General features: G+C 54.6%; 1 protein-coding gene across 6 annotated transcripts in view; it reads right to left on the minus strand.

Annotated features, from left to right (window-relative positions):
* PSD (pleckstrin and Sec7 domain containing) overlaps positions 1-26,254 on the minus strand; it is an 84,952-nt gene that overhangs the window by 2,672 nt on the left and 56,026 nt on the right. For all 6 annotated transcript variants that reach the window (XM_059729678.1, XM_059729679.1, XM_059729680.1 and 3 more), the window contains 6 exons: positions 10,686-10,729; positions 7,022-7,200; positions 5,750-5,820; positions 4,894-5,051; positions 1,226-1,370; positions 180-323 (listed from right to left, as the gene is read on the minus strand). In XM_059729678.1, the coding sequence (XP_059585661.1) occupies positions 180-323; positions 1,226-1,370; positions 4,894-5,051; positions 5,750-5,820; positions 7,022-7,200; positions 10,686-10,729 (741 nt within the window). The remainder of the gene's footprint in view (positions 1-179; positions 324-1,225; positions 1,371-4,893; positions 5,052-5,749; positions 5,821-7,021; positions 7,201-10,685; positions 10,730-26,254) is intronic.

Below are 26,254 nucleotides of genomic sequence, written 5' to 3' on the forward strand. Positions count from 1 at the left end.
CTCTGAAGGCATTTCTCCAACAGCATGGGGTAATCAGCCTGGTTATGGAGCTATTTCCCATGTTTTCTACTCCTACTTTCTACTGGCTGGTAACTCACCAGCACTGGGTGCAGAGGGCAGCTCAGGGAGAGGCCCAGAGCAGTAGCAGTGCAGGCAGGGGCTGGATGGACAGGGCTCACCTCAAACTCCAAGTATTCCTCCCGCTGCTTCAGCTCCTCGTACTCCTTGCCCTTTACCTTCTTCTCGGGCAGTGAGGAGCGATGTTCCACCAGCTCTGCGGACATCGCCTTGAACTTGGCCTCGTGGTTCTTTACCTGCTCCTCCTGGGGAAGGGCAGTGCTCCATTAGTGCTACCCTCCCATGCTCACCCAAGTCAGCTAGCTATGCCCAGTGCTAGCCCAGCATGCACTATGCTTTCCAGGGCAGTGCCTCAGCCACTCCCAAGGCCAGGGTCCATCTCTCCACCCCTCTGCTGCCTCTCCCACCCAGTGCCTGGAGCTGCTGCTGGGCCCTTTAAACCTGCAACCCAGCTACACCCCTTGTGCTTGCCATGCAGGCTCAGGGCTGAGGTGTGGGATCCTGCCTGTGGCATCTAATGCCAGAACCCATACAGTGTAACCTGCCTCAGGGGAGGTTCCCCCTGACTCCCAGTGGATCAGTTCCTGCACTGAAGATGGGCGATTTCATGTCCTTCAGTCTGTCTGCAAGTTCCCCTATTTACCACCATGACCATCCCTTGGGTTGTGTGTGACAGGGAGAAGCACCCTCACACTCCCACTTCTCCATGCTGCACAGGATCCTACAGAGCCCCCTCCTATGGCAAACCAGTCCTTGAACAGACTCCCTGTTCAAAGGGCCATAAGGAGTGGGACCAGTGCTACCCAGGGCATCCTGGCAGCCATGCTCCATAGCTTAGTACTCATGTTCTATCTGAATTTGTCCCTGTCTTACTCCAGAGCCCTCTCTCTGGGGCAGTGTGTTAGCTTTCCAGCCCCTAGTGGCATTCAGGACTGTAAGGCCTCTTGTTTAGGCACTTCCTCCTCTGCATTCAGTAGTGCTGAGTTTCACCACTGCTGTGCTGCTGGCTCCCCTCCAAGGTATCTCAGGTCACTGCAGCATTAGTACAAGCCCATCAGTATCTTATAACATCTGGCAGTGCCAACCACAAGCCTTGGGCTCCCTCCCCTGCCACCAAGCACAGTGAAACAAGTGCCTGAAGTTCTACCTGGGAGAGCCTGGTGCAGGAGCTGGGCAGCAGTGGCCGGCTGAACTTCTTCTGGGACCCAATAGCTGCCGGAAATGGGGGTGCTGAGAACATGGCTGCCACCACGTTGATGCGTGTGATCCAGGAATGCATCTGTTCCGGGTTCCTGTAGAAAAATGTTGAAGCGCTGAGAGGGGCCGCAAGCAGCGGCATCCTCCCACCTTGGATGGCGCTAACCATTGCCCCATGTGCATGGGCCATGGCTGGAGGTGCCAGGTGGAGTGACTCTAGAAAGAAACCAGCGCTCCATCCAGGTTGGCATTCCTCCCCTCTCCACAGCAACAGCAAATGGCATGCCCAAGGTCTGGATACAGGACATGCCCACACCAAAGTAAGTACTTTATAGTAGAGGTACGCCAGCGTCTAGCACAGACACAACCAGGTCTGTGGAGATAGCCGTCTACCCCAGGTGTCATTACAGTCAGTTCCATGAGGTGGCAAGTGAGTTCATAACCAACCTACCCCCGGAGGAACCTGACTGGAGCTGCAGCCACACAACTGCCAGAATACAAGGGGGTCAGGGGAAAGGGACTTAACAGTGGGGGTCTACTACAGACCACCCAACCAGGGAGAAGAGCTAGACCGGGAATTCTCAGGTCAGCTCATGGAGGCAGTTAAAGGACGTGGTCATCACGGGTGACCTAAACTGTCTGGACATCTGCTGGGAAGAGCAGTCAGCTGGGTCTGACCGCTCATGTAGGTTCCTAGCCGTGTTACAGGACCTCCATCTAACCCAAGAGGTGCACAGCCCCACCAGGGAAAATGCCTTGTTGGACCTGGTCCTGGCCACAAGGGACGACCTGGTGAGGGGACTGTGGGTGCTTGACCACCTGGGCGATAGCGATCATCGCCTGCTGGAATTCACCATCCAGTGTAGAGTGGCAAAGGCCTGCAGCAAGGCAGCAGCCCTGGACTTCAGGAGGGCAGATTTCATTGAGTTAAGGAGACTAGTGGGGGAGGCATTGAGGTCCCAAGGGGGAGGGGAGTTGGGAGTCCAAGAAGAGTGGTCGTTCCTGAAGGAGACGATCCTCCAAGTCCAAAGGGTGGCAATCCCAACACGGATCAAAGGGGGCAAGAGTGCTCAAAAGCCCCCATGGCTCACCAAAAGCATCCAGGAACGTCTCAAAGCTAAGAAGAAGGCGTACACCCAATGGAAGGGAGGAGCCATCACCAGGGGGGACTATACCTCGGTTGCTCGTGGCTGCAGGGGGGCGATCAGGAAGGCCAAGGCAGAGATGGAACTGGGACTGGCAACCCAGATGAAGGTTAACAAGAAGTCCTTTTTTAAATACATAGGGGGCAAAAAGAAGGTACCAGGTAACGTGGGGCTTCTGCAGGACATGCTTGGAAATCTGGTGGTCTCACCAGACAACAAAGCTAACCTATTTAACAATTTCTCTGCCTCAATTTTTCTGAGCAGGGACCAGGTCATCCAGCCCACCGGGGTCCCCGATGGTCCCAGGGGAGACACAGCCAGGCCCAGGGTCAGAGAGAACCTAGTCAGGGAACTTCTGGTGGGACTTGATGTGTTCAAATCAGCAGCTCCTGACGATCTCCACCCCAGAGTGCTGAGGGAATTAGCAGAGGTCATTGCGGGACCCCTGGCACAGCTTTACGAGCACTCGTGGTGCTCTGGTGTGGTGCCAGAGGACTGGAAAAGGGCCAATATGGTCCTCATTTTCAAGAAAGGGAGGAAGGACGACTCAGGAAATTATAGGCCTGTTAGTCTTACCTCGGTCCTGGGGAAACTCTTTGAGAAAATTATCCAGGTGCACATCTGCGAGGGGCAAGCAGGGGAGTGTATGCTTAGGGGCAACCAACATGGGTTCATTAGAGGCAGGTCCTGTCAGACCAACCTGGTGGCCTTCTACGACCAGGTCACAAAATCCTTAGACACAGGTGTCGCGGTGGATGTAGTGTTTCTGAACTTTAGGAAGGCCTTCGACACCGTCTCTCACCCCATTCTCGTTAAAAAATTAGGCGACTGTGGTGTTGATGACTACACAGTCAGATGGGTCACCAACTGGCTGGAGGGCTGCACCCAGAGAGTGGTGGTGGATGGGTCATTTTCGACCTGGAGGGATGTGGGCAGTGGGGTTCCCCAGGACTCGGTCCTCAGGCCCTCACTGTTCAACATCTTTATCAGCGACTTGGATGAGGGGGTGAAAAGCACCTTGTTCAAATTCACAGATGACACTAAGATGTGGGGAGAAGTGGGCATGCTAGAAGGGAGGGACGGGCTGCAATTGGACAGGTTACAGGGGTGGCCGGATGAGAATAAGATGGGATTCAATATTGACAAGCGCAAGGTACTGCACCTGGGGAGGAAAAACCAGCAGCATACACACAGGCTGGGGAACTCCCTTCTTGTCAGCACACAGAGGCAGAAAAGGATCTTGGAATCATTATAGACTCCAAGATGAACATGGGCCGCCAATGTGGGGAAGCGGTCAGGAAGGCTAACCGCACCTTGACATGCATCCACAGATGCATCACGAGCAGGTCCAGGGAGGTGATCCTCCCCCTCTATATGACACTGGTCAGGCTGCAGTTGGAGTACTGCGTCCAGTTCTGGGCACCGCACTTCAGGAGGGATGTGGACAACATCAAGTGTGTCCAAAGGAGGGCTACTCACATGGTCAGGGGGCAGCAGGGCAGGGCCTATGAGGAGAGGCTACGAGACCTGAACCTGTTCGGCCTCCACAAGAGAAGGCTGAGAGGGGATCTGGTAGCCATCTATTAACTGGCCAAGGGAGACCATCAGGCAATGGGAGAGTCCCTGTTCCCTCAAGCACTATTGGGAGTAACAAGGAATAACGGCCATAAGTTGATGGAGAGTAGGTTCAGGCTAGATATCAGGAGGCGCTACTTCACAGTCAGGGCAGCTAGGATCTGGAACCAACTTCCAAGGGAAATGGTGCTCACTCCTGCCCTGGGGGGTCTTCAAAAGGAGGCTAGATAGACACTTTGCCGGGGTCATTTGACCCCAGCACTCTTTCCTGCCCAGGGCAGGGGCTTGGACTTGATGATCTGCTCAGGTCCCTTCCGACCCTACCAACTATGAAACTGGAACATGGTGTAATTTCCACTCCTCATCTTCTGAGTTGCTGTACTGGAGTGACTGGCATTGGTGCAGGCCTGTGCTGTGCATCTGCTCTGCTTTTAACCCCAGAGTAAAGTCATATTACTCAGGACTAAAGGTACCATATGTCCACCCTTCTAGTCCCAGCCAGGATTTAGCTTGTGCTCTGCCTCACAAGAGCATCAGCTCCCTAAGCCAAGCAGGACTATACAAAGGGAGCACTTCCCTCCACAGGTAAAGGGTGGGAGCTGGTGACAGGGCAGGCTGTCAGCTGTTTCTTGCTGAGCACACGGCTGGGAGAAGCTGGACAATCCCCCACCCCTCCCTTTTTACCTAGACCATAGCACAGGATTGTGGCCATGGGAGAGCCATTCTAGTGCCTGGATCCTTCCCCAGCTGCAGGGATGGCAACTGTTGCCCCATGTGATGGCTGTGCTAGGCAACCCCTATAGTGCAGTCTGATTCAGGCAACTAGGGCTGCTATGTGTTACCAGTGCAGAGAGTTCTGCCGAATGCAGCCTGTGTTGCTGCTGCTGTGGCTACTCACTGTGCCTGGAAGAGAAAGACCCTCCAGTCAGCTGTCCTGAGGTAGAAGACGTTGGGTCTCTTGCTATAGTCAGATGCCCGTGTGGCTAGCGAATGGTGGATACTGATGGCATTCTTCAGCTCCTCCTCTGCCAGGGGCTTCCCAGGCTTATACTCCTCCTGAAAGGCAAGGCCACCATTTCACATGAGCCCTGCCCCACAACCCCAAAGGGGCTTTCGTTCAGCTCTAGTGGGGCACAATGGCAGAACCTTGGAATGCAGGCACTACAGCCTCCCACTGCTGCCCATGCCAGGCTAGACTGCTCCAAGGAGGCTAGGCCTCACCAGAAATGACCACCTGCTCCAGGAGCTCACACTTGAGACAAACAGGCTTGATGTGCTCCCTATAGGATGCAAGATGCGTAGGTTGGCACTTCTCGTGGCTTTGTCCACCAGGGGGCGCTGCACCACACTGCATGTGTGGCCACTGCTTCCATCAGCAACAGTGACTGATCATGGATTAGCCATCAGCAGAGACCACGCTCCGTGGAACAAGGGCAGTGGGGAAGCTGAAGATTTGCTGCTCTCCCAGGACCCTGCTGAAACTTGCTGCCTTTGACATGCAGTCTAATGATGACTGTTGGAGAAAAGGTGGATTCCCTGGCCATGGCTTGTCCTGCTATGGGATAATAGACCTTGGCAAGGGTGGCACACCTTGGGGATGCAACACCCTCTGTCTGGCCCTTCCCTCATTGCAGTAAGGCCCCATGTACCAGCAAAACAGCAATGAACAGGGGGTGCCTAACCCCTGGGGGCTGGGGATGTCTTGTTGCCATTCCAGCTGCCCCCCGCTGCCCAGGAGGTGAGTTGCTCTGTACCTTCTGCAAGTAGAGGATCATTCCCTTCAGGATGGCATGGAATGTCTTCCATCCTCTCTTCCCCCTGGGTGCTGGCAAGGAAAAGCAAAACACAAGACAGTCAACATCAAGCAGACCAGCAAGTACTGCCATCGCCCTCATCTTGGATTGGGGATGGGCACTGCTCCAGAAGAAACCACGCTGGAGTGGCACACCTGAGCCATGCCCTCTCTGGGTCAGCAGATGGCACTGCTGTGGGGGAGGGCTGCTGCATGCCACCCCTGCCAGGCCACCCCGGCATAGGCTGGTGTGCTTCTTGCTGTGTGCAGAGGCTATGCTCGCCACTTAAGAGGAGGCAGGTAAAGGCCACGCTCCCTGTCAGGTTAACTGTGCACTGTGGCAGCCACAGAGAATACAGGCACTATCTAATCAGATCAAGGAGGCATTAAACAGCTGGGGCTTAATGAGGCTTTTGTGGTGGACAGAGGGGTGCTCTGCAACAGCCAGCCAATTGGAGCTCTCAGGCCAGCTCCAGCTCTGCAGTGTTGGGTGCCTTCATGGCCGGCTCTGCCCTGGATAGATTTCACTAACAGTTCAATGGCAGGGCGGCCTGCTCAGCACTGAGCCTGCAGCTGGCCTCCTCCTCGTCTCCAGGGGAATGGGTCCATTCAGCACCACAGACAGCGCCACACCACTGGCCCCATCCCCCAGGCCTGAGCCGGAGCCATGTAATAAATCCCCGCGCAGCCTTGGCCTGGTCCCATACTCCTGCTGTTCCTGTTCCCTTCCCCAGCCTGCCTCCTGCAACCAAGGCCCAGCTGCCATGCTGCATGGTACGAAGCATCACCTCCAGCTGGAAGCACACTGCTCCCACCCAATGGCAGCCCTGAGAGCTCTCAAGCCCATGGTAGCGCTGGATGCTGTAGTGTCTGTGGATATCAGGCGCACGCTCAGCTGCGATGGAAGGGCAGGACAGGGAAAGAGAATGACCAAGCTACCAAGCAGGGCTTTGTTTCCAAGGGGTCAAAAGAGTGCAGGGAGCCCTTGCCTGGCACTAAGCATGACAGTGCTGAGCCAGACCTGATTCTGCTGGGAGTTCACTTCCCATGTGGCTGAAGAACTTGGTGCCAACATGGCCTGGGCATGTGGCAAGCAAGCCAGAGCCCACCAGTGACTCACTGGGATTCCTGGCTGTCCTAACTTGAAGGAGTTCTCCCGCTGCCCTCGGTAAGAGTGAGCTCTGCCTGTGATCCATTGAAACCACCCCCAGCTCCAGAACCACCGGGCACCTACTTTTCTTGCAGTCAGGATCAGCATGCATCTTGCGCACCAGCAGGCCATGCTTGTAGGTGGCGATGCTGGGGTCTTGTGAGAAGTCTAGGAAGGGGTTACTGCAGCTGCTGATGCGCTTGATGGATTTGGGGTTAGGATCGGCCAGCTCTGAGAGGGACTTCCTCAGCTCCTCCTCGTCTCTGCAGAATACACATTGCAAGGCTTAGCATCACCAGAGCCAGGCAATACCAGCTCCCAACCCACTCTGAACCACCTGGCCCTCTCGGACTGGAATCCCAACTCAGAGGCAGGTGGATGCAGTAAGGGTGAGTCCATTCACCACGCCCACGAGCCCTCTGCGCTCCTTCCCAGCTCTGCCAGGCTGCCAGCTGTCGCACCACTGTTCTCCTTGGTTAGGAGCTCTCTTTGAATACATAGCAAGGCTCCAAAAGCTGCTCAGAGCAGGGACCCCCCCCATATCCCTTATGGGAAAGGTTCACCTCTGCAGCCTAGGAGAAAGCCAGTGCCTCAGAGCCTGGCACTGCAGGGGCTATCTCAGCCCCACAGGCCCACCCTCCTCTTGGACGATCAAGGAGGGGAAAACTCAAGCCTAGCCCTGGCTCCTTTTGAGGGAGAAGAGCAGAGTTATGGCCCATAGAGGGCTTGGTTCCCATCACTGGGAATGGGCACCTGCAAGAATGGGTGCTGGCTCAAAAACCTGACACAGGCCTGGGGAAGGGCTGAGGGTTGGCACAAGCTGGTCCTGGGTGCTACAGGCACTGACAGGAGGGAGCACGCATACAGGCGGGGGCAGATGGCTGGAGGAAGGGAGGGTGGGCCCTTGCTGATATGCTCTGAGCCCATGAATCATGCCCCCTACTGTGTCCTGGGCTCTGCTCAGGAAATGCTGCTCCCCAGCACAGAGGTGGGAGCCTAGAGCCGCTGCCTGCCTGCTTTCTTGCAACTGCACAGCTGCTAATTAAACCCCTCAGCAGCCACCAGCGTCTCCATGACAGCAACCCTGGCCCCATTGGCTCAGAGCTGGGATTACGTGGTAGGCTGATTAATCCCAGCAACAAGGCTGCTGCTGGTTAGGGGGTGGCAGCTGTAGGGTGAGGGGCAGGGATGCCAGGGCATTTGGGCCCTGCACTAAGTCCACTCAGGTCCTACGGGTGAATGCCAGCTCCCCTAGTGAGCCTGGCTTCCCACCTTGCCACCTCAGGTGGGCAAAACCCTCCCCAAATCAACAGTCCCACCCTCCTGCACAGCACTGTTCATGAGGTGCTCCCACCTTGCCCAGTACAGGATGTGGCCCCATTCCTGGCAGCTGCTGCCTCAGCCAGGCATGAGCTCAGAGGCTGGTCCGAAGCCACAGAGGTGGGGCAAGGCCAAGCCAAGCTGGGGAGGACACTGGCACCTGGCTCAGACATCCCCATACCAGCATTCACAGCAGATCTTGCCAACATGAAGGGATGGGTACCCCCTGGGGTGGGCAAGCACTAGGCTGGTGAGTTCTCCTGGAGGCAGCAGCCCCCTCACGGCTGATGGGGGGAGGTGGTGTCTGTCAGATCTCCCCACCCAAACTGGGAGGCTAAGGGAGGGAAGATGCTCCATTTTCCTGACAGAACAAATTGCTTCCCTTGCCTATGGAGCCAAAACGGAGCAGGGGCGCCAACCCAGACCTTCCCTTGCTCCTAGGACTATGGCCCACTCAGTGCGAGAAGTGCCATGTGACAGGATGGTGGAGGCTGATGCTTGCCAAAACCGCCCCCCCTCCTCCCGCCACCCGCACTTCTGTGCTCTAGATTCCAGAAGATCTCCCACTCCCTGTGCTTCACCTCTCCTAACAGCTGTAGACAATTAGCATGCTGCCCCCTTAATCTGTGCTGAGCCAGCCATACAAGCACACATCTCTCTAGGCCTTGCTTTCCACCCACAGCCATTTCTGCTGCTCCCCCTGAACCTCCTCATGGCAACCAGGGCCCAGAACTGAACACACTGTAGTGGGTGCATCTGCTCAGCACATTAGGGGGTTGTCACCTCCATGCTGTGAAGGGATGCCTGCATGCACCCTAAAACAGCCTCAGCCTTTCCATGCTGCACTGCTTTGGACTGCTCTGCTGTGTTTGTCCCTTCCCACCACCTAGGGCTGCACTGACAGCTGTGCTCTGTGCACACTGCCTGCTCCCCCAACCAGGGATGCACACCCACACAGGCTTTAACAGCCCCATTCCCCTTTCCCTGATTGTGCCTGTGCACATCCCTCCATGTCTACGTCAGCCTGGGCCAGTCAACCCACGAATCACCCTGCAGTCAATGTTAACTATCCCCAGAAACATGCCCAGGTCTGCACAGATTCCACCAGGCCTAGTGTCATCATCATCCTCAATCCCCAGTGACACTGCACGGGCCTCGCCAAGGCAGGATCATCTCCCCATTCCCAGCTAAGCCATGCAGATCCTGCCTGCGAGGATCTTGGCTACACAATGGATGGTGATGGGGGATTGCTCTTGGGCTTTCCCTCCAGCTTGATCCCTTGGCCTTTTGGCCAGAGGCAAGTGAGACTAGGGGGCATAGGAACCCCAAGGCCTCTAGGCTTGGGGCTTGTACAATTCTGCCATGGATTTGGAGGCATCTGAAGCCCTAGACCGAAGAGTCTGGGAGGGAGGATACTTGCCAGTGGAAGCACCACACAGACTTGAACAATTGAATTCTGCTCAGTTGAAATTTGGAACTGCTTTGGCTCATTTGGCCCAAGACAGGAAATTTAAAGAAAAAAAAATTGGAAGGCTTGATTGTTCCCCACCCTTTTCTAGGCCCCAGCTCCCCTGAAGAAATCCCTATTCTGCCATGGAAACTTGCATAGATCCTGCTGGGCGTTGCTTCCCTTTTCTGGCCTTCACAGGTCTCACAGGCTCGGAGATGGTCACCCAAACTTTAACGGAGCTCTGCTCACACACAAGTAGTTTTCCCTTTGCTGTATAGTCGGGGTAGGCAACGTTTTTTGGCTGGAGTGCGGAAAAAACTACAATGTTTACCTTGGAAGGTGCTGGAGTGACGACATGCCGGAGCCCAGAGCAGCTGTTTGTTGCCTCCCAGTTGCCTGCTGGGAGCAACCTGGGCTAGGTGGCTGGCAGCAGCTGCTTAGAGCCCGGGCTGGCAGTGGTGTGCCAAGCAAAATGGCCTTGCGTGTCATGCTCAGCACATATGCCAGGGGTTGCTGACCCCTGCTGTATAGCTTTGTGTGGGGCTGTTAACCCTGGTAGCTGCAGCTGGACTGAAAACTGTGTCCCTTCCATGGGCAGTCCCAGCCTGGTTTCACTTGTGCTTTGTTGCCAGGGTCTCTCTACTGGACCCCTTATTACTTCAGGCCTATTCCCTGGTAGGCTCCTTGCCCATTCCCAGCACCTAGCACAGTGCCCAACCCCAGCCCAGGCACCACATGACACACCACATGACACAGGGCCCAACCCAAGCCCAGGGAAGTCAGCAGCAATCGCCCCCTCTCCCTCCCTGAGCTAAGGGTATGATCTCTTTTGTGGGTCACACCTGCTGCCTTCCTGTCCAGAAGGAGGGGAACAGGTGAAGCAAATCCCACAGACAAAGCAAGGAGGAGTGGGATCTCCTGCACTGATGAGCTGAGCCATAGAGGGCAGGATCCTGACAAGCCAGGGGTAATACTCACATGGCCCACTGCAACTTCTCATTCTTGATGGAGCCGTACAGTGCCTGGGGAGACAAGAGAACAGTGGTCAGTGGGTGAACGCTATGAAGAGAGGGGCAAGCAGTTGAGCTGAGAGCAGGCATGGCACCAGGGTAACTGCTCCTTCTTCTGCTGGCACCAGTGGGGGAAGAGGTGTGGCTGGAAGAACTGGATGTATTGCTCTTGGCCAGGGCTGGGAGACTGTGTGGGGTGGGCGTCTCTGGGACTGGAACAGGGGATGAGGGAGGAGGAACATGCTGCTGTCTGAACAAGACAGGGCTGTGGCCAGTTGCAGAGTGCACAATACCCGTCAGCCTTGCTGCAGGGAACCTAAAGAGGCAGCAAGCAGTGCAAGGGGACCTGGGTAGTTGGAAGGACTGGGATAGGCATGGCAGATACGGGCCAAACTCACCTAGCGAAAACAGGGGAGTGGTGGGATGCGGAACCAAAAGGCCCTGACAGACCAGCACTGGGAGCCGCAGGGAGCAGAGTGCATCGCAGCACCCCCTGCTGGCCGGTAGGGGGAGGAACCTGTTGTTGCAGCAGCAGCAGCACAGCACCATGGGACCCGGCAGGAGTCCCAAGCCAGGCATGGGGAGTTGATCTCCATAACGCCCCCTTGGCTTCAGGCATTCTCAGCATTGTGGGGGGAAGGGGGTGGTAGGAGCCAGAGCATTAGTAGCCAACAAAATCTTTAGTGAATGGAGCATGTGAAACCACCACACAATCCCTCTGGGAAGAGGCCTGTAGGAGAATTGGGGGTGGGGATGGGGGTGGTATCGCTTTCTGCTTAGAAGTGGTCCTGCAGAGCATAACATCCCTCTCACTGCTACATGTGGCAGGCAGAGAGACACTGGAGACCTAGGGGGCAGGAGGGGGAATCATGCACCCCAGGCTGGTTGGAGGCCATACATCATCTTATATGTCACTTCTTGGCGCTTCACTGTCCCCACTGCTCCATGTGCAGTCTCCACATGATGGGCATTTTCTCCAGGCTGTGCTGCACAAGTCCCCACTAGGGCTGTATGCGGCCCTGAGCACCATTGGGCTCCTGGCTTCTCTGCCACTAGCCCACCAGGACTGTGGGCTAGTCCCTTCCCCCTCCTCACACTGCAGGCTGTGCTGACAGCCCACATCACAGGTGGCAGCGAGAGTCGCAGACTGCCTTGGAAGTCCTCTGAAAACCACTAGCTGCTGATTCCCTTATGCTTGTCTTACTACTGTCGGTTTATTTCCTTCTTAAAAGTCTGGGCCAGATTTTCAAATGTCAGCACTCACATGCTTGGGTGCCAATATGTCAGCAGGGGTGAGAAACACTGATATGCTGGTAGCACCCAAAGGCCCCAGCTTGGACTGGGACTGGACCCCTACCATACAAGATGCTGTGCAAACATAAAAGACACAGTAACTGCCCTGGTTGTACTATTGCAAACCCCAAGCACTCCAGAGCCAGTACTCAGGCCACTCAAAATATCCACCTGTGAGTGTACACTGACATGCTCATTGAAGCAAGTATTTGAGCCACTGCATTGTTAATATAACAGCACCTTGGCACTGTTGTGTCACTGCCAGGCTACAGAGTAAGCTACTCAATAACAGAAGGCAGGGTAGAGATGCACCTCGCAAACTACCTAAATCAGAGATGCGTAAGCTTTTGTTAGCCCAAGCTTACGTCTTCAGAAGATGGCATCTGATGAAGTGATCTTGGGCTCACAAAAGTGTGCTCATACGATTTAGTTGGTCTGTAAGGTGCATCCCTACCCTGCCTTCTGCCTGACTTCAGACTACCACAGCTAACCACCTCTTTCTATAATCAGCAACACCTGGTGAGAGGAAGGCTGGATACCAGTAGGATCATAGGGCAGATGGGAAGGATGGAGCACTTTGAGGCAGGGCCTACTATTCTGCTCAGTTTGTATACGGTGCCTATTGCTATGCACTCCAGGTCCCTAGGTAGGACTCCAATGCACAGCCAAAAATCTGACACTAAAGAAATTCAACATGGTTTGAGCACAGAAATACAACAGCAAGCAAAGGTTCCTCCTCACCCAGATGTCTCATGCAGGGTGGGCTTCCTTGGGGGTCAAAGCAATCTGGCCCCCAGGACTCTGATGCTGGGCAGCAACACCTCCCCTGATGATATCAGCCTCCAATTCCTGTGCCAAGCTTGGCTAGGCCTAGGAACTCAGTCTCCTCATTCAGTTGTAAATCAAGGCCCCTACAAGGTGACCCTGGTATCTCCTGAAGACCCACAAGGACATTAAAATATCCCCTGGCTTTTCCAACCAGTACAAATATCAGTTGTGCAATGGGTAATTACTTCCCCCTAGCACCAGCAGGATGCAATCTGCTCCAGTTCTAGCCCACACCCTGGAGAAGCATGGCTGATGGGGGTGCTGGGATTGGCATTTCAGTGGAGAAAGAAGTGATTCATTATGCAGAGCTATTACAAAGAGCCAAATGCTTTCAAGTCCTTGTACCTGAGTAAAACTTGAATGGATGCCACCAGCTAAGCTGAGTAAAGTCTGTTTAAGGGTTTCAGGATTTGAGCTGCTGTTCGCAAAGCAGGTGGAGATGAAAAGCTCTATGGACAAAGAGGCCATTGTCCTTCTAGTCCTCAAAAGTACCAGCAAATTCCCAGAGACCCTTCAGGCAGCTGGAGCCATCTCTGACCAGAAATAGGGTTGGGGTGAGAGATTCTGCTTCTTGGCAATAAAGCACTTCCACAGCCATGCATGTACCTGAGAGACCTGTCCAGGACCTGGACCCCCTTGACATCCTGCAGATCAAAGCTCTCTCTGCCTATGGGAGGACATGTTGAATTTGTAGAGGTTTATCTAGGAAGGACCAGCCATGAGGGCCATAATTTGGTGGTGAGAGAAATACAGGTCTCAACACCAATTCCTCACATGAGACAAGAGACTATACCCATCCACCCTCTGGGAAACTGCACAGGCAGAAAATGAAATTCAGCTGCAGCAGGCAAAGCATTTCCTGGGGAGTCAGGAGCATGCAGAGATGGATCAGGGTCTGGCCACCTTCAGTGCTGCTAAAAAGAGTGTAGATCTGCATCTCAGTTTTGCAGTCCTGGCTAATCCCTTTGGGAATAAGAAACTGAAGAACAATAAGGAATGGAGCATTCCTTAATTTAGCTATGCTGGTCCAAAAAATATGCAAGAAATAAGGTTGGTTTGGTGATATATTTTATTGGACCAGCTGTATATTTGAGGGAACTATTAGATGAGCTTTTGAGTATAAAGTGCTCTCCTTCAAGGAGACATTTGCTGGTAAATCTTTACAAGATGCAAAGAAATTCCAGGAAGAGAACAATAAAACTACTGCAAAGGCACTGCAGGCTCCTGAAGATCACCCAGGTATGGCTGGGAATGAGGGGGAGGCAGACCCAGTTAGCTGAGGAGGGGAGCTGATTGTAATGAATCTGCAACAGAGAAGGAGGGGGAAGGGGCCTTTTCCAGTGCTGCAGATCTGAGCTGAGATATATGAAAAGCCAAGAGAAACCAGGATGAGATTTAGAAAATGTACAGAAAAAGGGGAGACCAGAAGCACAGGAAGTGCCTGAAAAGCTCCATGCAATGAGTAGGGAATAATCACAAGGGCCAAGAAGGTGAACTGCAGGGAGAATGGCATATGGAGTCAGGTGGGAGCTGTTACTGGCAAAGCAATGTCGAGTGAACTGGGGCAATATGGGCTGAAAGGGTCCTCCCACCTCTTCATAAGGCACTTTTATCCTGGAAAGCACCAACTACACAAGGTAAATTCACGCAGCTGGAGACCGGGGTGTCTCAAAAATGAATGTGCCTGCTGTGTGAACCTTCTGAAGGACTGAGGCAAGGATTTCTGCTCTGAAAGAGGAAGTGAGGGCACAGACTGCAAGAGCAGCAGGACAACAGCTGATGCGAGACAATGCCTGGGGAGAATGCTGAATGAGAGCCCTGTCCGCACAACTCCGACCAGCCCAGCAAAGTAGAACTGGCATCAGGGATGGACCACTAATGCTTTAAAGGACAGCCTGCTCTGTTGGCTTCAAAGGAACAGCCCTGTCACAAGCAGCATCTGTGTCACAAAAGCTTGCTGAGTCAGAGTGAGTGTCTGGCACAGAAGGTGTGGGGGCAGGAGGAATGGGGTCAGGAAGGACCATGAGTACTGCATGCAGGACAGCCAATCCTCCCCTGCAGTTAGCAAACAGCCAGAGACAGTCAGGCAAGCCTGCAGAACAGGGACAGTAAGGGACAGCATTTCACATGCACTACAGTCCTGCCACAGTTGAACTTGGCTAAAAGTCACCCTCAGCTGACAGCTCTTGACTGCCTAGCAGGAAATGAATCAGGGGACGGGGGGGAAGTGTCTCATTGCAACATGCAGGGGAGAAGATTCCCAGGACCACCACCAACATTGTGGCTTCTCCAGTCCCAAAGTGAATCCTGGATAACTATCTCCCTCCAGGCTATAAATTCTTTGGTGCTAAGACCAGCTTTATTTGCCCTGAGTAGGGCTGAGCATAGGGTCAGGGCTTGAAAAGTCAAGCCTATGATTGTCCTGTCATTGGCATCAGAGATTGAATGTAGGAGGGACTCCTGCAGCAAACGCTAGAGCAATGCCATCACAGTCACTTCCCCAAGCACAGGCTGCTTTGTCGCAATAGGGCTATGAGCTCCCTGCTGCAGAAGGCAGAGGGGGGTGTCCCCAGACACGTATGCCTCTACAGGGACCTGGCAGCACACAGGCCCAGGGGACTTCTGCTAGGATTAATGTTCTCTTTCTCCAGTGCAAAAGTCTCCTGTTTTTAAAAGAGCCAATACCTCAGGGGATTTCCCTTGTGTAGAGTCTTACTGTGATCACACTCACTTTGGGTAACATGCCTAAGAGCTGGGTGGGGTAGATGTGAGGTGGGGGGGAAGGGGAGGTGGCTGCACTATTTCCCCCATTCTATTGCCGTTGCTGGCACATAACTGTGGGAAGTTTTCCTTAGTAGGCAGGAGAGGGTGAACGCATCCAGCCAGCATAACAACATAGGAAAGGTCAGTGCTGGCATCTCCATTTTACAGTCTGGGAACTGAGGCCCAAAGGACAATGGATTGTCCAAAAGTCCCCCACGGCATTGTTGGCAGAAATCAGAGATGAAATGCATGGTGAGTGCATGAATCAATGCACTTAAGAGAGAGAATTAATGCTTTCTAGGGCCTATGGGATGTCTCCAAGGCACAGAATCAGTTAAAGAGACCTTACAGATGCGACAGTGCAAATAGCCTGTTATTCACTGTGAGGGTATCTAAGCTGAGGAACATAATAGGAGGGATGGTTATTGGGCCTATAAACTGATGTGGGTCAAGATCTCTCCTATCCCTGTTCTTTGTCAGTGCTGAAAGTCACAGTCTCACGACATTTGGTAAAGGAGACTTCAGTGCTACAAAGTACAAGTGCCCTCCCTGTAGAGATCCCTTCCCAATTCTGTGCCTGGTACCATTTCACCACAAAAGCTCAGCCCTGGGATTTTCTCATTCTTCCTCAGCAAGAACCTTCCTTTGAGCTCAGCCATGCAGCTCCATCTGAAATCTGGATCTCAGCCCACACCGCCCTTTGATTTGATGTAGCTTGACTAATACAGATGGCAGGACTGGTTTGGTGTGATCCACCCGCTGATCACACAGACTCTAGAGTCTAACAGGCCCCTGACATCACTAGCTACTATGATATCGGGGTCCTGCCCTTGCACTGTTCCATGCCCAGCCCTCTTCATGTCCTTACTTGTGACCACAGTAAGCCCTTGCATGTACTGTATGATCCTGTGTGGCACAAGAAAACCTATTTCCACTGGCAGCTCAGCTCACATCGGTGTGCGCATACTGCAGAATGGATCATGATTCATTTCCCCCAGAGATCCCTGAGAACCTTATCTTTTCTTTTGGGGGGCCATGGGTAGGTAGGGGCAGTGCCTGCAGAGCCCCTGCTGCTGGTGGTGAGAGCAGCCAGGGGCCCAACTGGGAGAATCTGGGGAGCATGCACTCAGACTGGGGCATTGCATGCTTGGCAGCAACAGCCTGCTGCAGCCCTCTCACTACATTATGCTGCATCCACAGGCTCAGTGGGGGAAATGCTAGCTGTCATATCAGCGCCAACACTTAAGGAGGGTGAGGGGGTGCTACCCATCCCCGTAACACCAGGCTTATTCCTCTTCTGCTGCCCTCCCCCTGCACGTGGCAGCGCCAGCAGCATGTAGGAGGCAAGGATGGGAGTGCTGTGTGCCAGGCGGTCTGAGCGCATGTTTACATCTCAGTGCATCACAATGTGACGCTGATGCAGCCTGACCCAGCACTGCTGTGCTACGACAGGATGATACGGTGGAGCAATGTGTCACTGCTAGGCTGTGATGGTCCCCATGACAAAGAGGGCTTTGGAGGGGTGGCATCCCGGCCGGGGCTGGACACATCTCCCTCCACCTGTCTCCTGTAGGCCGTGCTCCTGCTCCGGCTCTGAAGGAAACCGCTTCATGCCGCTTGCCCTTTCCCACCGGGGATGCTAAGCAGCACCTCTTGGCTTCCCTTTAGCTAGCGCTGCCCTCGCCGAAGGGCTGCAGCTCATGCTGGTCTGTTCCCGGCCGAGGTCAGCGCCGACCTGCCCCCGCAGGGCCCGGCCCAAACCGCCCTCCCAGCCCCGGGGTCCCCCGACCCGCGGCAGGCAGGGGCGCTGCGGCCGACGCCCGAGGGCAGCGGGGGGAGCGGGGCCCCTTCCCCGCGGGGCCCCGGCCGCGAGGCCCTTACCGGCTTCTTCTTGCGGCGGCTCTGCAGGCGGCTCACCACCAGGTCCGTGTAGAGCACGGGCTTGAGCGTGCGGGAGCGCTGCGGCCAGCCGTAGCAGAAGGTCTCGGCGCCGCGGTAGTTGCGGCCGTAGCGCACGGAGCACATGGAGCGCGTCCGCAGGCGCCCGGCGCTGCTGTGGATGCTGTTGACGCCGATCATCCTGGCGGCCCCGCGAGCGCCGCGCGGCCCGCCCGCCCGGGCACCGGCAGCGGCACCGGGAGCGGGGCAGCGGGCGGCGCGGGCTCAGCCTGTTGCGGCGGCGCGGGGAGGGCGGGGCGCGGGGCGGGCGGCAGCTCAGTGCCGCAGCGCAGCTCCGCGCGGGCTCGGCTCCGGCTCCGGCGGCCCCGCGGCGCTCGCCCGCCCCAGCCAATGGCGGCGCCCGCAGCCCCCGCGATTAGCATGCGGCGCGGGAACGGCGGCGCGTGTGACGGCGGCAGGCGGGCGGGAGGCGCCCCCCGCGGAGCCCCGCTGTGCCCGGGGGCAGGCTCCTGGCCAGGACCCGCACATGCCCTTCTCGGGCCCTCGGAGGCTGGGGTCCGGCTCTAGACCACAGGCGAGGAGCACCTACTGGTGTCCGGAGAACGGCGACCCCGGCCGGCGTCTCAGGGCAGCCCGGAGGGGTCCTGCCGGGGATGAACCGGCAGCTGGCCTTTGCCTCCCCCGGAGACTCCCCCACCCGCTGCCTGGGGCCTCCTGGCAAGGCGGCGATGCGAGGGCGAGGGGGAGAGCGGACCCGCAGGAGAGCTGCGGCCCGGGTTTTCAGTGCGCCAGGCCTCTGTGCACTGCAGCACCTCTTCAGCACCTGCAACCACTGCTGGCTCAGGACCCTGGCCAGAGCATGGCCGACCATCCATGATATGGCATCCATCACCTAGGATGGATCCCGTAGGTGCCACACCTAAAGCAATGAAAATGCAGTGTCCCAGCACAGGCTCTGCTCTTTCTCCTCCAAGGTGCAGTAGCTTGGGTTCAATTTTTATTATTCTGATTCAGGTCAGCACCAGCCATGGCTGAAAGGTCTGTTTTGATGTCTGCTCTGAAGGGGCTCAGATTAAAGCATCCTGCTGAGATCTGTACTGCTGGCCCAGACCAAACATGTCTTTCCCCAGTGCCTGCATCCTGCTCCTTCTAGTTTTCTTTTCAGCGTTTCCTATGAAGAAAACCAAAATCCCCTAGAGAGCTCACAGATCCTGCTCTCTGTGAATAAGCTCAGGAGTCTTATTCAGCAATGGCCCACTTCCTTTTGTGCATCCACCTGCAGCCATATCATGCCAGGCTTTGATCATATGAGCTTAGCAAGGAAAGAACAGGACTTGGATGAAACCCCTCTCGGGAAAGCTAAGGGTACTGTTGAAGGAATGTGGGCGATATGGTAGGTGGGGTAGTTGTTCTGGGTTAGCATGGCATTATCAGGCAAGGAAGTGCAGTGCTGCTGACAGCGCTGCCTTTCAAGTGAGATCTTGGTCACTATGTGACCCACTGGTATTTACAGCCTGAGCAATCTCCATCTCCTGGACAAATTCATATTAGATCAAATGCTTTCCATCTCCTTCAATTCCCTCTGTGGTTTCAGTTGCTCAAGGTATTCTGCTCCAGTTCTTCCTGCAACTCTCAGAAATCATTACAATTACAGTAACTGCTGCTATGTTCCACTCCAGAGGCTGCAATTCAGGGATGGGTGAAGGGCTTCGTCTTGAAGTGCTTTGGGATCCAGCCCATTGGCCCAAATTCTGTATCCACAGACAGTATCATCATTACAGCTGAGATGGAACTTGTCCTGTCTTTGTTCTGCTCCAGGATCCTGCTGCAGTGGTGGCATGCAGTAGGTCCTGGGTTCCTCCATGTTCATTGTGAAAATGGGCTTACCAGGACATGAGGATTCAAAGAAACAGCTCAGCCTGCCCAACCAAATGCCTGGACTCGTGGGTGAGTTTTATGAGCTCTTGGGAACACGGCACTACAGCAGACAAGTGAACAAGACTGCAGATAGATGCAGAGGATGCCCCTGGGTGAGCTAATAGTTCTGCAGAAGAACCTATGCAGTCACCTTCCTAGCGACCTTTAGCAGTATGCTAGTCTTGACAAACAATGCGGGGAGAAGGTGGTTCTGGCCTCTCCTTTTCTATGAAGAAACTGAGATGCAGAGAAAAAGGCTCTGCTTCACCATTGCTGTCATGCACACAACTTCCACTGGCCCAAGCGTGAGATGAGTAGGTGCAGCCAAGGCCAAAGCATGGCTGTAAATCATTCAGCCAAGGTTATAGAGAGCTCAGTCCTGAGTGCTGGTCCCTCAACACAATGAAAGCAGAAAGCAGGTGAATGTCCCCAGTGCAGAGGGCCTGCTTAAGGCAATTCTGGGGTAGAAGAGGCATGGTCAGAGCACTTCAGCACTCGATCAATCCCTAGCAGGCTCACAATGCCTAGGGCCTATAGCTAGCTGGGCAGATCTTAAAGCAGCTGCCAGATTCCCAGCTGGCTACAGGGCCAGGAAGCTATGAAAAGCTCCCTACCACAGTTATGCCCAAGAGATACTGGGCACAGCTGAGGACTGATGCCCTAGTGAGTATGAAACAGAATATGTGATCCCCTGTGCCAGGCCTGAGCCTTCACCACAAAACTCTTTCCTCCAACAAGGAAAACCACAAGGGAAGGGGAAAAACCCTGAGGTGTGGCTGGACCACTCGCTAAATGATAGGAAATAGCTGCAAGGAACAGCTGCTGTTCCTCATGCAGAGAAGCGAGCTGCTGGGTATCCCGAGGGAATGTACTAGGATCAATGTTCAATCTACTTAGGAACAATTGGGAAGAGGATGCGGGCAGCAGGGGAAATTTTCCAATGAGATGTAATTGTTTGGCTTAGTGATTACTAGAGAAGATTGCATGAGGAGGGGGCCTGGGCAGCTCACTGCTGCAGATGGCATGGAGCACAGCAGCAAAAGCTGCTCCTGTGCACTGAGGGGCTGTGGGCCCATGGGATCCTCTGAGGGGCTGGTGTGGATAGTGCCATAACAATGCCTTCCCAGTGGGAAACTGCTGCTGAAAGAGCAAATGGGGTGTCTGACTGTGAGAGGGAATAAACAGTCATGGGATAAGACAAAGGGAGGGCACATGGTTGGTGATGAAGGCTCACAATGGGGAATCAGGGGTTTTTCCCCACTCCTGCCAGTGATTTCCCCCATACCTCTAGCACTCAGTCTCCTAGCATCTGCATTCCTGAGCTGTAAAATGGAGAGGGAGACAAGTGTCTGGGCTGTGAGGAAGTGCCTGGGCTTTGAGGCCTAATTCATTGGCATCTGCAGAGTGCCTTGGGCTGCTTGACTAGAAGGACCTATGGGCTTGTAATGGTTTATTACTTCAGTCGCTAAGCAATGCTGTGACTCAGTGTGGAGAGCTGGGCTTCAGCTTGTTCACCTGGCCTGACTCCAGCTTCAGGTGAATTTAAGGTTGAGCAAACAGATCAATAACATTAAAGGCCAGAGCCATCTAAAAGCATTGCATCTGTCAAATAACAGCTATTCAAGACCCAGGGAATCCAAGGCTAAAGTTAAAAATGACTCACAAGAAACTCAAACATGTCAAAATAGGGAAATTTGGGAGTTAAGTACCACACATTCTAGCAATTTCAGCATCCCTTCCTTGTCCATGTAGTAAGCAGAGCTGCTTTTGACCTGGGACTCTCTTAAAGTGTCTAAGAAATCCGGAGCTTAAATTTGCATTGGATGTTGCAGAGCACTGGTTTATATCTGGTTTCACGTCTCCATGGTGGGGATGTATCTAATCATGCCTGCATCATTGGATGGCTCACAGGATCAAAGGGCCTTAACTTGTGAGACAGGGGAGTTGGGAATGAGGGACAGATGTAGGCTTTTTTGTGATTTCCAAAGCAGGACTTCTTTGGCATGTGTATGACGGTAATTGTGAAGAAACTGAACGTAAAGCATTTGAGATTTTTGACGTTACCTTGGTTAGAATAGTGTCACACTAAATGGATAATGCAGACGTGTTTTCTTTTATCTAGGTGTTACTACCTCTAGAAGTGAGGAAGAAGTAAGATGATATTGTGTCCCCTAAGTGTGAATTTACAAGCAACCAAAGCTTTGGTTTCTTAGTTTACTCGATTTTGAATTTCTCAGCTAACAGATGGTAACACTCTTGTCAGGCCCCCTCATCTCTGGAAATACTATGATGTCTTTTCAACCTTCACCTTCACAAAGTTTTAGTCTGTGAATTTCCCTGGTTTTTACTAGTCTGATGACTGGGGTGTGGAGCATAGCAGACTTCAAAGGGGTGTTCCAGGTGACTTCCTGAGGTTGGCAGGGCAGAGTCCAACTCCTGTAGGCTACAGCTGACTGGAGTGGTCAGGAAGATCACAATCATCTCATTGCTACTGTGTGGCTCCCCCATATGTCCATAGTCATATGGTCTCTTTTCTCATACTACAGCTCTAAGCTCTTTGGGGCAAGGACCAGCTTTTGGGGTGTGTGGGTGTGTTTACAGCACCTACACAGTGAAGCTGGGCCCCAATGTGCTACTTGCCTACAAATACAGTAGCTAACGGTGACAAGGAAACATGCAGGAGAGGGGATGGTACAGCAGAGACCAGGGAATCCTTGGTGACAGGGAACAGCACTCCCCCTCCTTCCCAGGAGATATCCTGTCTATTTGCATCATTCAGGTATTGTGGGCCCTAAGGCTCACCTGGCTAACTAATAGCCCCTACTGTGTGAAGCCAATGGGTGAATGATGCAACAAAACCTTGGGACAACAAAGGCCAAAAAGAGGACAGGAGTGATGTGAAGGTCAGATGGTCCAGGCGACCTCCTGAGGCAGGGGCAGGCAAAATACAGCTTGTGGGCTGAATCTGGCCCACCAGGTCATTTTATCTGGCCCATGGGTCGCCTACAAAATTTAGAAAATTAATATTTTTCTGCCTCTGGCTGCCTGTCAAAGATGACAGGAGTCAGGGGCAGTAGGACCCAGGGGAAGCCATCAGCAGGACCAAGCAGCTACAGAAGCAAGGCCTGGCCGCCCTGCCTCCCTCACCCCCAGCCAGAAGTCCAACACAGAGAAGAGGGTTCTGGCCTGGGAACCTGGGGCTGTTCCTGCCTTCCTGCATTGGAGGGAAATACAGATAAGAAGTGGGGGAAGGGGAAGGCAGTGGGGGAGGACCACGGGCTTCAGGGTTGGGCCAACCTGGCTGCTGAGGTCCCAGCCTGCAGCCGGGAACCACAGGGTGCCACAGCAGCCAGTGTGGGGTGGAGAGGAGTGGTGGCAGCCGCAGGCAGGGAAGCACTGCAAGTGGCAGCAAGTGGGGGGTGGGGGGCAGCGGCAGTGAGCAGGTGTGTGGAGCACAGCAACAGCTGACCAGGAATGCAGAGTCTGTACTGATGTGCTGGGACCAGGACCGGCGGGGCCCAGAGCAGGGCAGCAGGAGCTCAGGGCTCAGGCCGGTACGGATTCTGGAGCCAGGCTGGCTCACTCTCCCTGCTGGAGCAGCCCAGCCTGGCTCCACAGAGCCCCTGCTGGCCCCTGCCCCATGCTCCTGTCACCCCACTCTGGGCCCTGCCAGCGCTGTTGCTGCACTCCGCACACTCGCTCACTCCCACTCCTCCTGCCTGCTGCAGCCACTTGCCTGTCACTGCCACCACTCCCCTCCCCTCCCCTCCCCACCCCCCCACTGGTTGCTCTGGCACCACATGGTTCCTGGCTGCCGCATCAGGCCACAGGATGCAGCAGGAGCTGGCCTGGCCCCTGCGGTTCTCGGCTGGCTCTGTACGGTGCTGGCCAGGTTGGTCCAGCTCCTGCTGCATCCTGTGGTCTCTGCCGTGCAGCTGGGACATGGTGCCAGAGTGGCTAGCTGGGGCAGGAGACAGGGAACTGGCAGAAGGGCAATGGTGGCAGATGGGGGGAAGTGGCTGTGAGCAGCACAGGGCCACGGCAGTGCCCCAGGGGCAAGAGCAGCAGGAGCATGGAGCCCAGGCTTGGAGGAGCACTGTGGGGGGCTCTGCCTGCCATGGGGCAGTTGTGGGCAAACCCTCCCCAGCCACCCTCCTCCCCCCACACAGCCCCCCAGAAGCCCCATACCCACCCGCACCCCATATTCTGACACACATCCACATGCTCCCCCATCCCATATACAGCTCCCACACCTATCCAGCCCCCCACAAACCAGAAAATTCCCCCCATGCACCCATACCCTCCCACACCCCACAAACCTATATCCACCCACCCATACCACCCCATGACCCCCACCTCCCCATCATATAAGAGTAAGACTTCATTTTAAGCTATTGTGCAATCACCTCTATGCGCACTACCAAACACATCTCAATCAGGACAAAAATATTTTTTGAAATCAAATTAATGAATGTTGTAGTAGATGTTTGATTTTTAGAATATAATTTGGTATTTTTCTGGTTCCAAGATGGCAAACCCATGCTGAAAGGAGTATTTCTGATGTGGGGCAAGGGTTGGGACTTCTGGTGGCAAAGGCCAGGAGTTAGGGGTGGGACTTCTGGTTCCAAGATGGCAACCAGGGGGCGGGGCACCTGTCAAGGGTGGAGCTACCCTTGTGGCCCTCTGCCTGAAATAATTGCCTGCCCTGTCCTGAGGTCTGTTTAAGTGGAGCTCACACTTGCAGCCCTAAGCCACGCACAGGGGTGATGCCTGGATGTAGTAGGCTCTCCTGGGTCCCTCCTCTCAATACCCTTCTCCTGCAGCTGTCATGAGGCTTGTCAAGACCCACCTCCAATGCCGCAGCAAGCTTCAGGAGGCTTGTCAGAGACTGGCCAGCCCCTCCCTTCCGCTCTGCCACAAACCTTAAGAAGCTTGTGTGTTCCTAGTGAGCTAAAATTAGACAGCCAGCTGTGTGACAAGCTTAAATAGGATCCTTGGTCCCAGACAGCCCTATTCAGGTTTTTCATCCTATTTAGGCTAGGTAGGATATGCCAAGCCTAACAAGGCCATGCGAGGGGCTCAAGCAAGCCTATCAGAACATGGGGAAATGGCAGAGGCAGCCCAACAAGCATCCTCAAGTTTGCAGCAGCCCATGGGAAATGCATCCCAAAGAATGATGGATGGTCTGTCAGAGGCTTGGAACATCCCCTGCACTCCCCTTCATTCTCTTCTTTGCTGCCCTGCCTCATCTCTTGACACTTTCTGTGACATCACAACTGCTCCAGTCTCCTTGCTCTCCATATCCCATCAAACTCCCATATACCACTGAACCAGCCACAGGAAGTGAGTGCCTTCAAAGGCAGGGTGTGTGTGTGGGTGGGTGTTAGAGACAGAAGAAGAGAGAGAGAGAAAGAAAGTTGGGGGTCTGACATGGGTGTTCCTTGAACTAACAGGAGTTACCACTCAGGAGGTAGGGAAAGCAATTTGGGGAGTTACTCCTCCTATGCCCCATTATTACATAGTAGAACCCCAGGAACTGCTTTTACATGCTTGTTACTCTATTCCCAAGTTAAGTAGAGGTGTAGCTGGTAGGAGTGCGCTGATAGAGATTTTTGGGGCCGACAACAATATCCAGTTTTAAAGGAGGCATATCGGTCGATACCGATCTGATTTCTGATATACTGTGGAGAGCTGCCTCCAGCTGGTAAGTCCATTGTGATGGAAGGGGAGGAGGGAGGGAAGGGGCATAGGGGGAGGGGCAGATCAAGGCCCCCACAGTGAGGGAGGGGGCAGGGGCACATGCTGCCCAGCCGGGGCATGGTAGGATGTGGGATGGAGGTATGGCTCATTGGGGGAGGGGCAGCTACCACTGCTGCTTGCACCCTGGGAGGGTGGGGGAGGTGGATCTGCATGGGACGAGAGGGCGGGCTGTAGCTGTGGCCTGAAGCCAGGCTCTTCTCACCGGGGGCTGGGCTCAGAGCGGGAGCTATGGAGGGGGTTGCAGCTACCTCAAATTTTGCCCTAGCTCCCTCCCAGTGCTGTTGCTGCCACATGCCCAGTGCAGCCGTGGGTCTTACCAGCATGTGGGAGGAGGCAGGGGTTGATCTGGGAAAAGCAGGGGCTGTGCTGGGTGCGTGGCGGTGGTGGTGCTGGGAGGGAGCTACAGCAAAATTTGGGGTGGCTGCAGCCCCCTCTGTAGCCCCCACTCCAAGCCCAGCCTCCGGCAAGAAGAGCCCAGCTCCAACCTGCAGTTGCAGTCCACCCGCTTGCCCCACACAGATCCATAGGGCACCCCCCCTCCTGGGGTGTGTGCAGCAGCGGGAGCCACCCCCTGCCCAATGAGCTGCACCTCCATCCTGCACCCCGACGCACTCTGGCTGGACAGCGCCTGCCCCTGCCCTCTCCCTTACCATGGGAACCTTCATCTGCACCACCCCCAACAGGGGCCTTCCTTCCCCCCTCCCCTTCCACCACAATGGACTTACCAGCTGGAGGCAGCTCTCTTTGCTGCCGGAGTGCTGCACTGCAGCTGCACGCGCACACTAGCATTTATCAGTCAAATTATCAGCTCCATTGGGCCGATTTCCGATACAGCCAATTTTCTTTTTATCGGTACCGAACTGACATCGGACCTATGTATTGGTGCACCTCTAGTAACTGGTAGTCTGTGTCCTGAGCAGCAGAGATACATCTGTTAGGGCTTACACCCTGGCTGCAAGACTGGATGTAGAGGGGCTCAAGGCTCTGACCATGTGAAGCAGAGCAGGGACAGGAGTCCCCTCAAGGCCTCCCTTCCCATGGGAGACAGATGCTAGAGCCCTTAATTTGGCAGCAACT

The sequence above is a fragment of the Alligator mississippiensis genome, chromosome 6 (assembly GCF_030867095.1).
Source record: "Alligator mississippiensis isolate rAllMis1 chromosome 6, rAllMis1, whole genome shotgun sequence".
NCBI lineage: Eukaryota > Metazoa > Chordata > Crocodylia > Alligatoridae > Alligator > Alligator mississippiensis.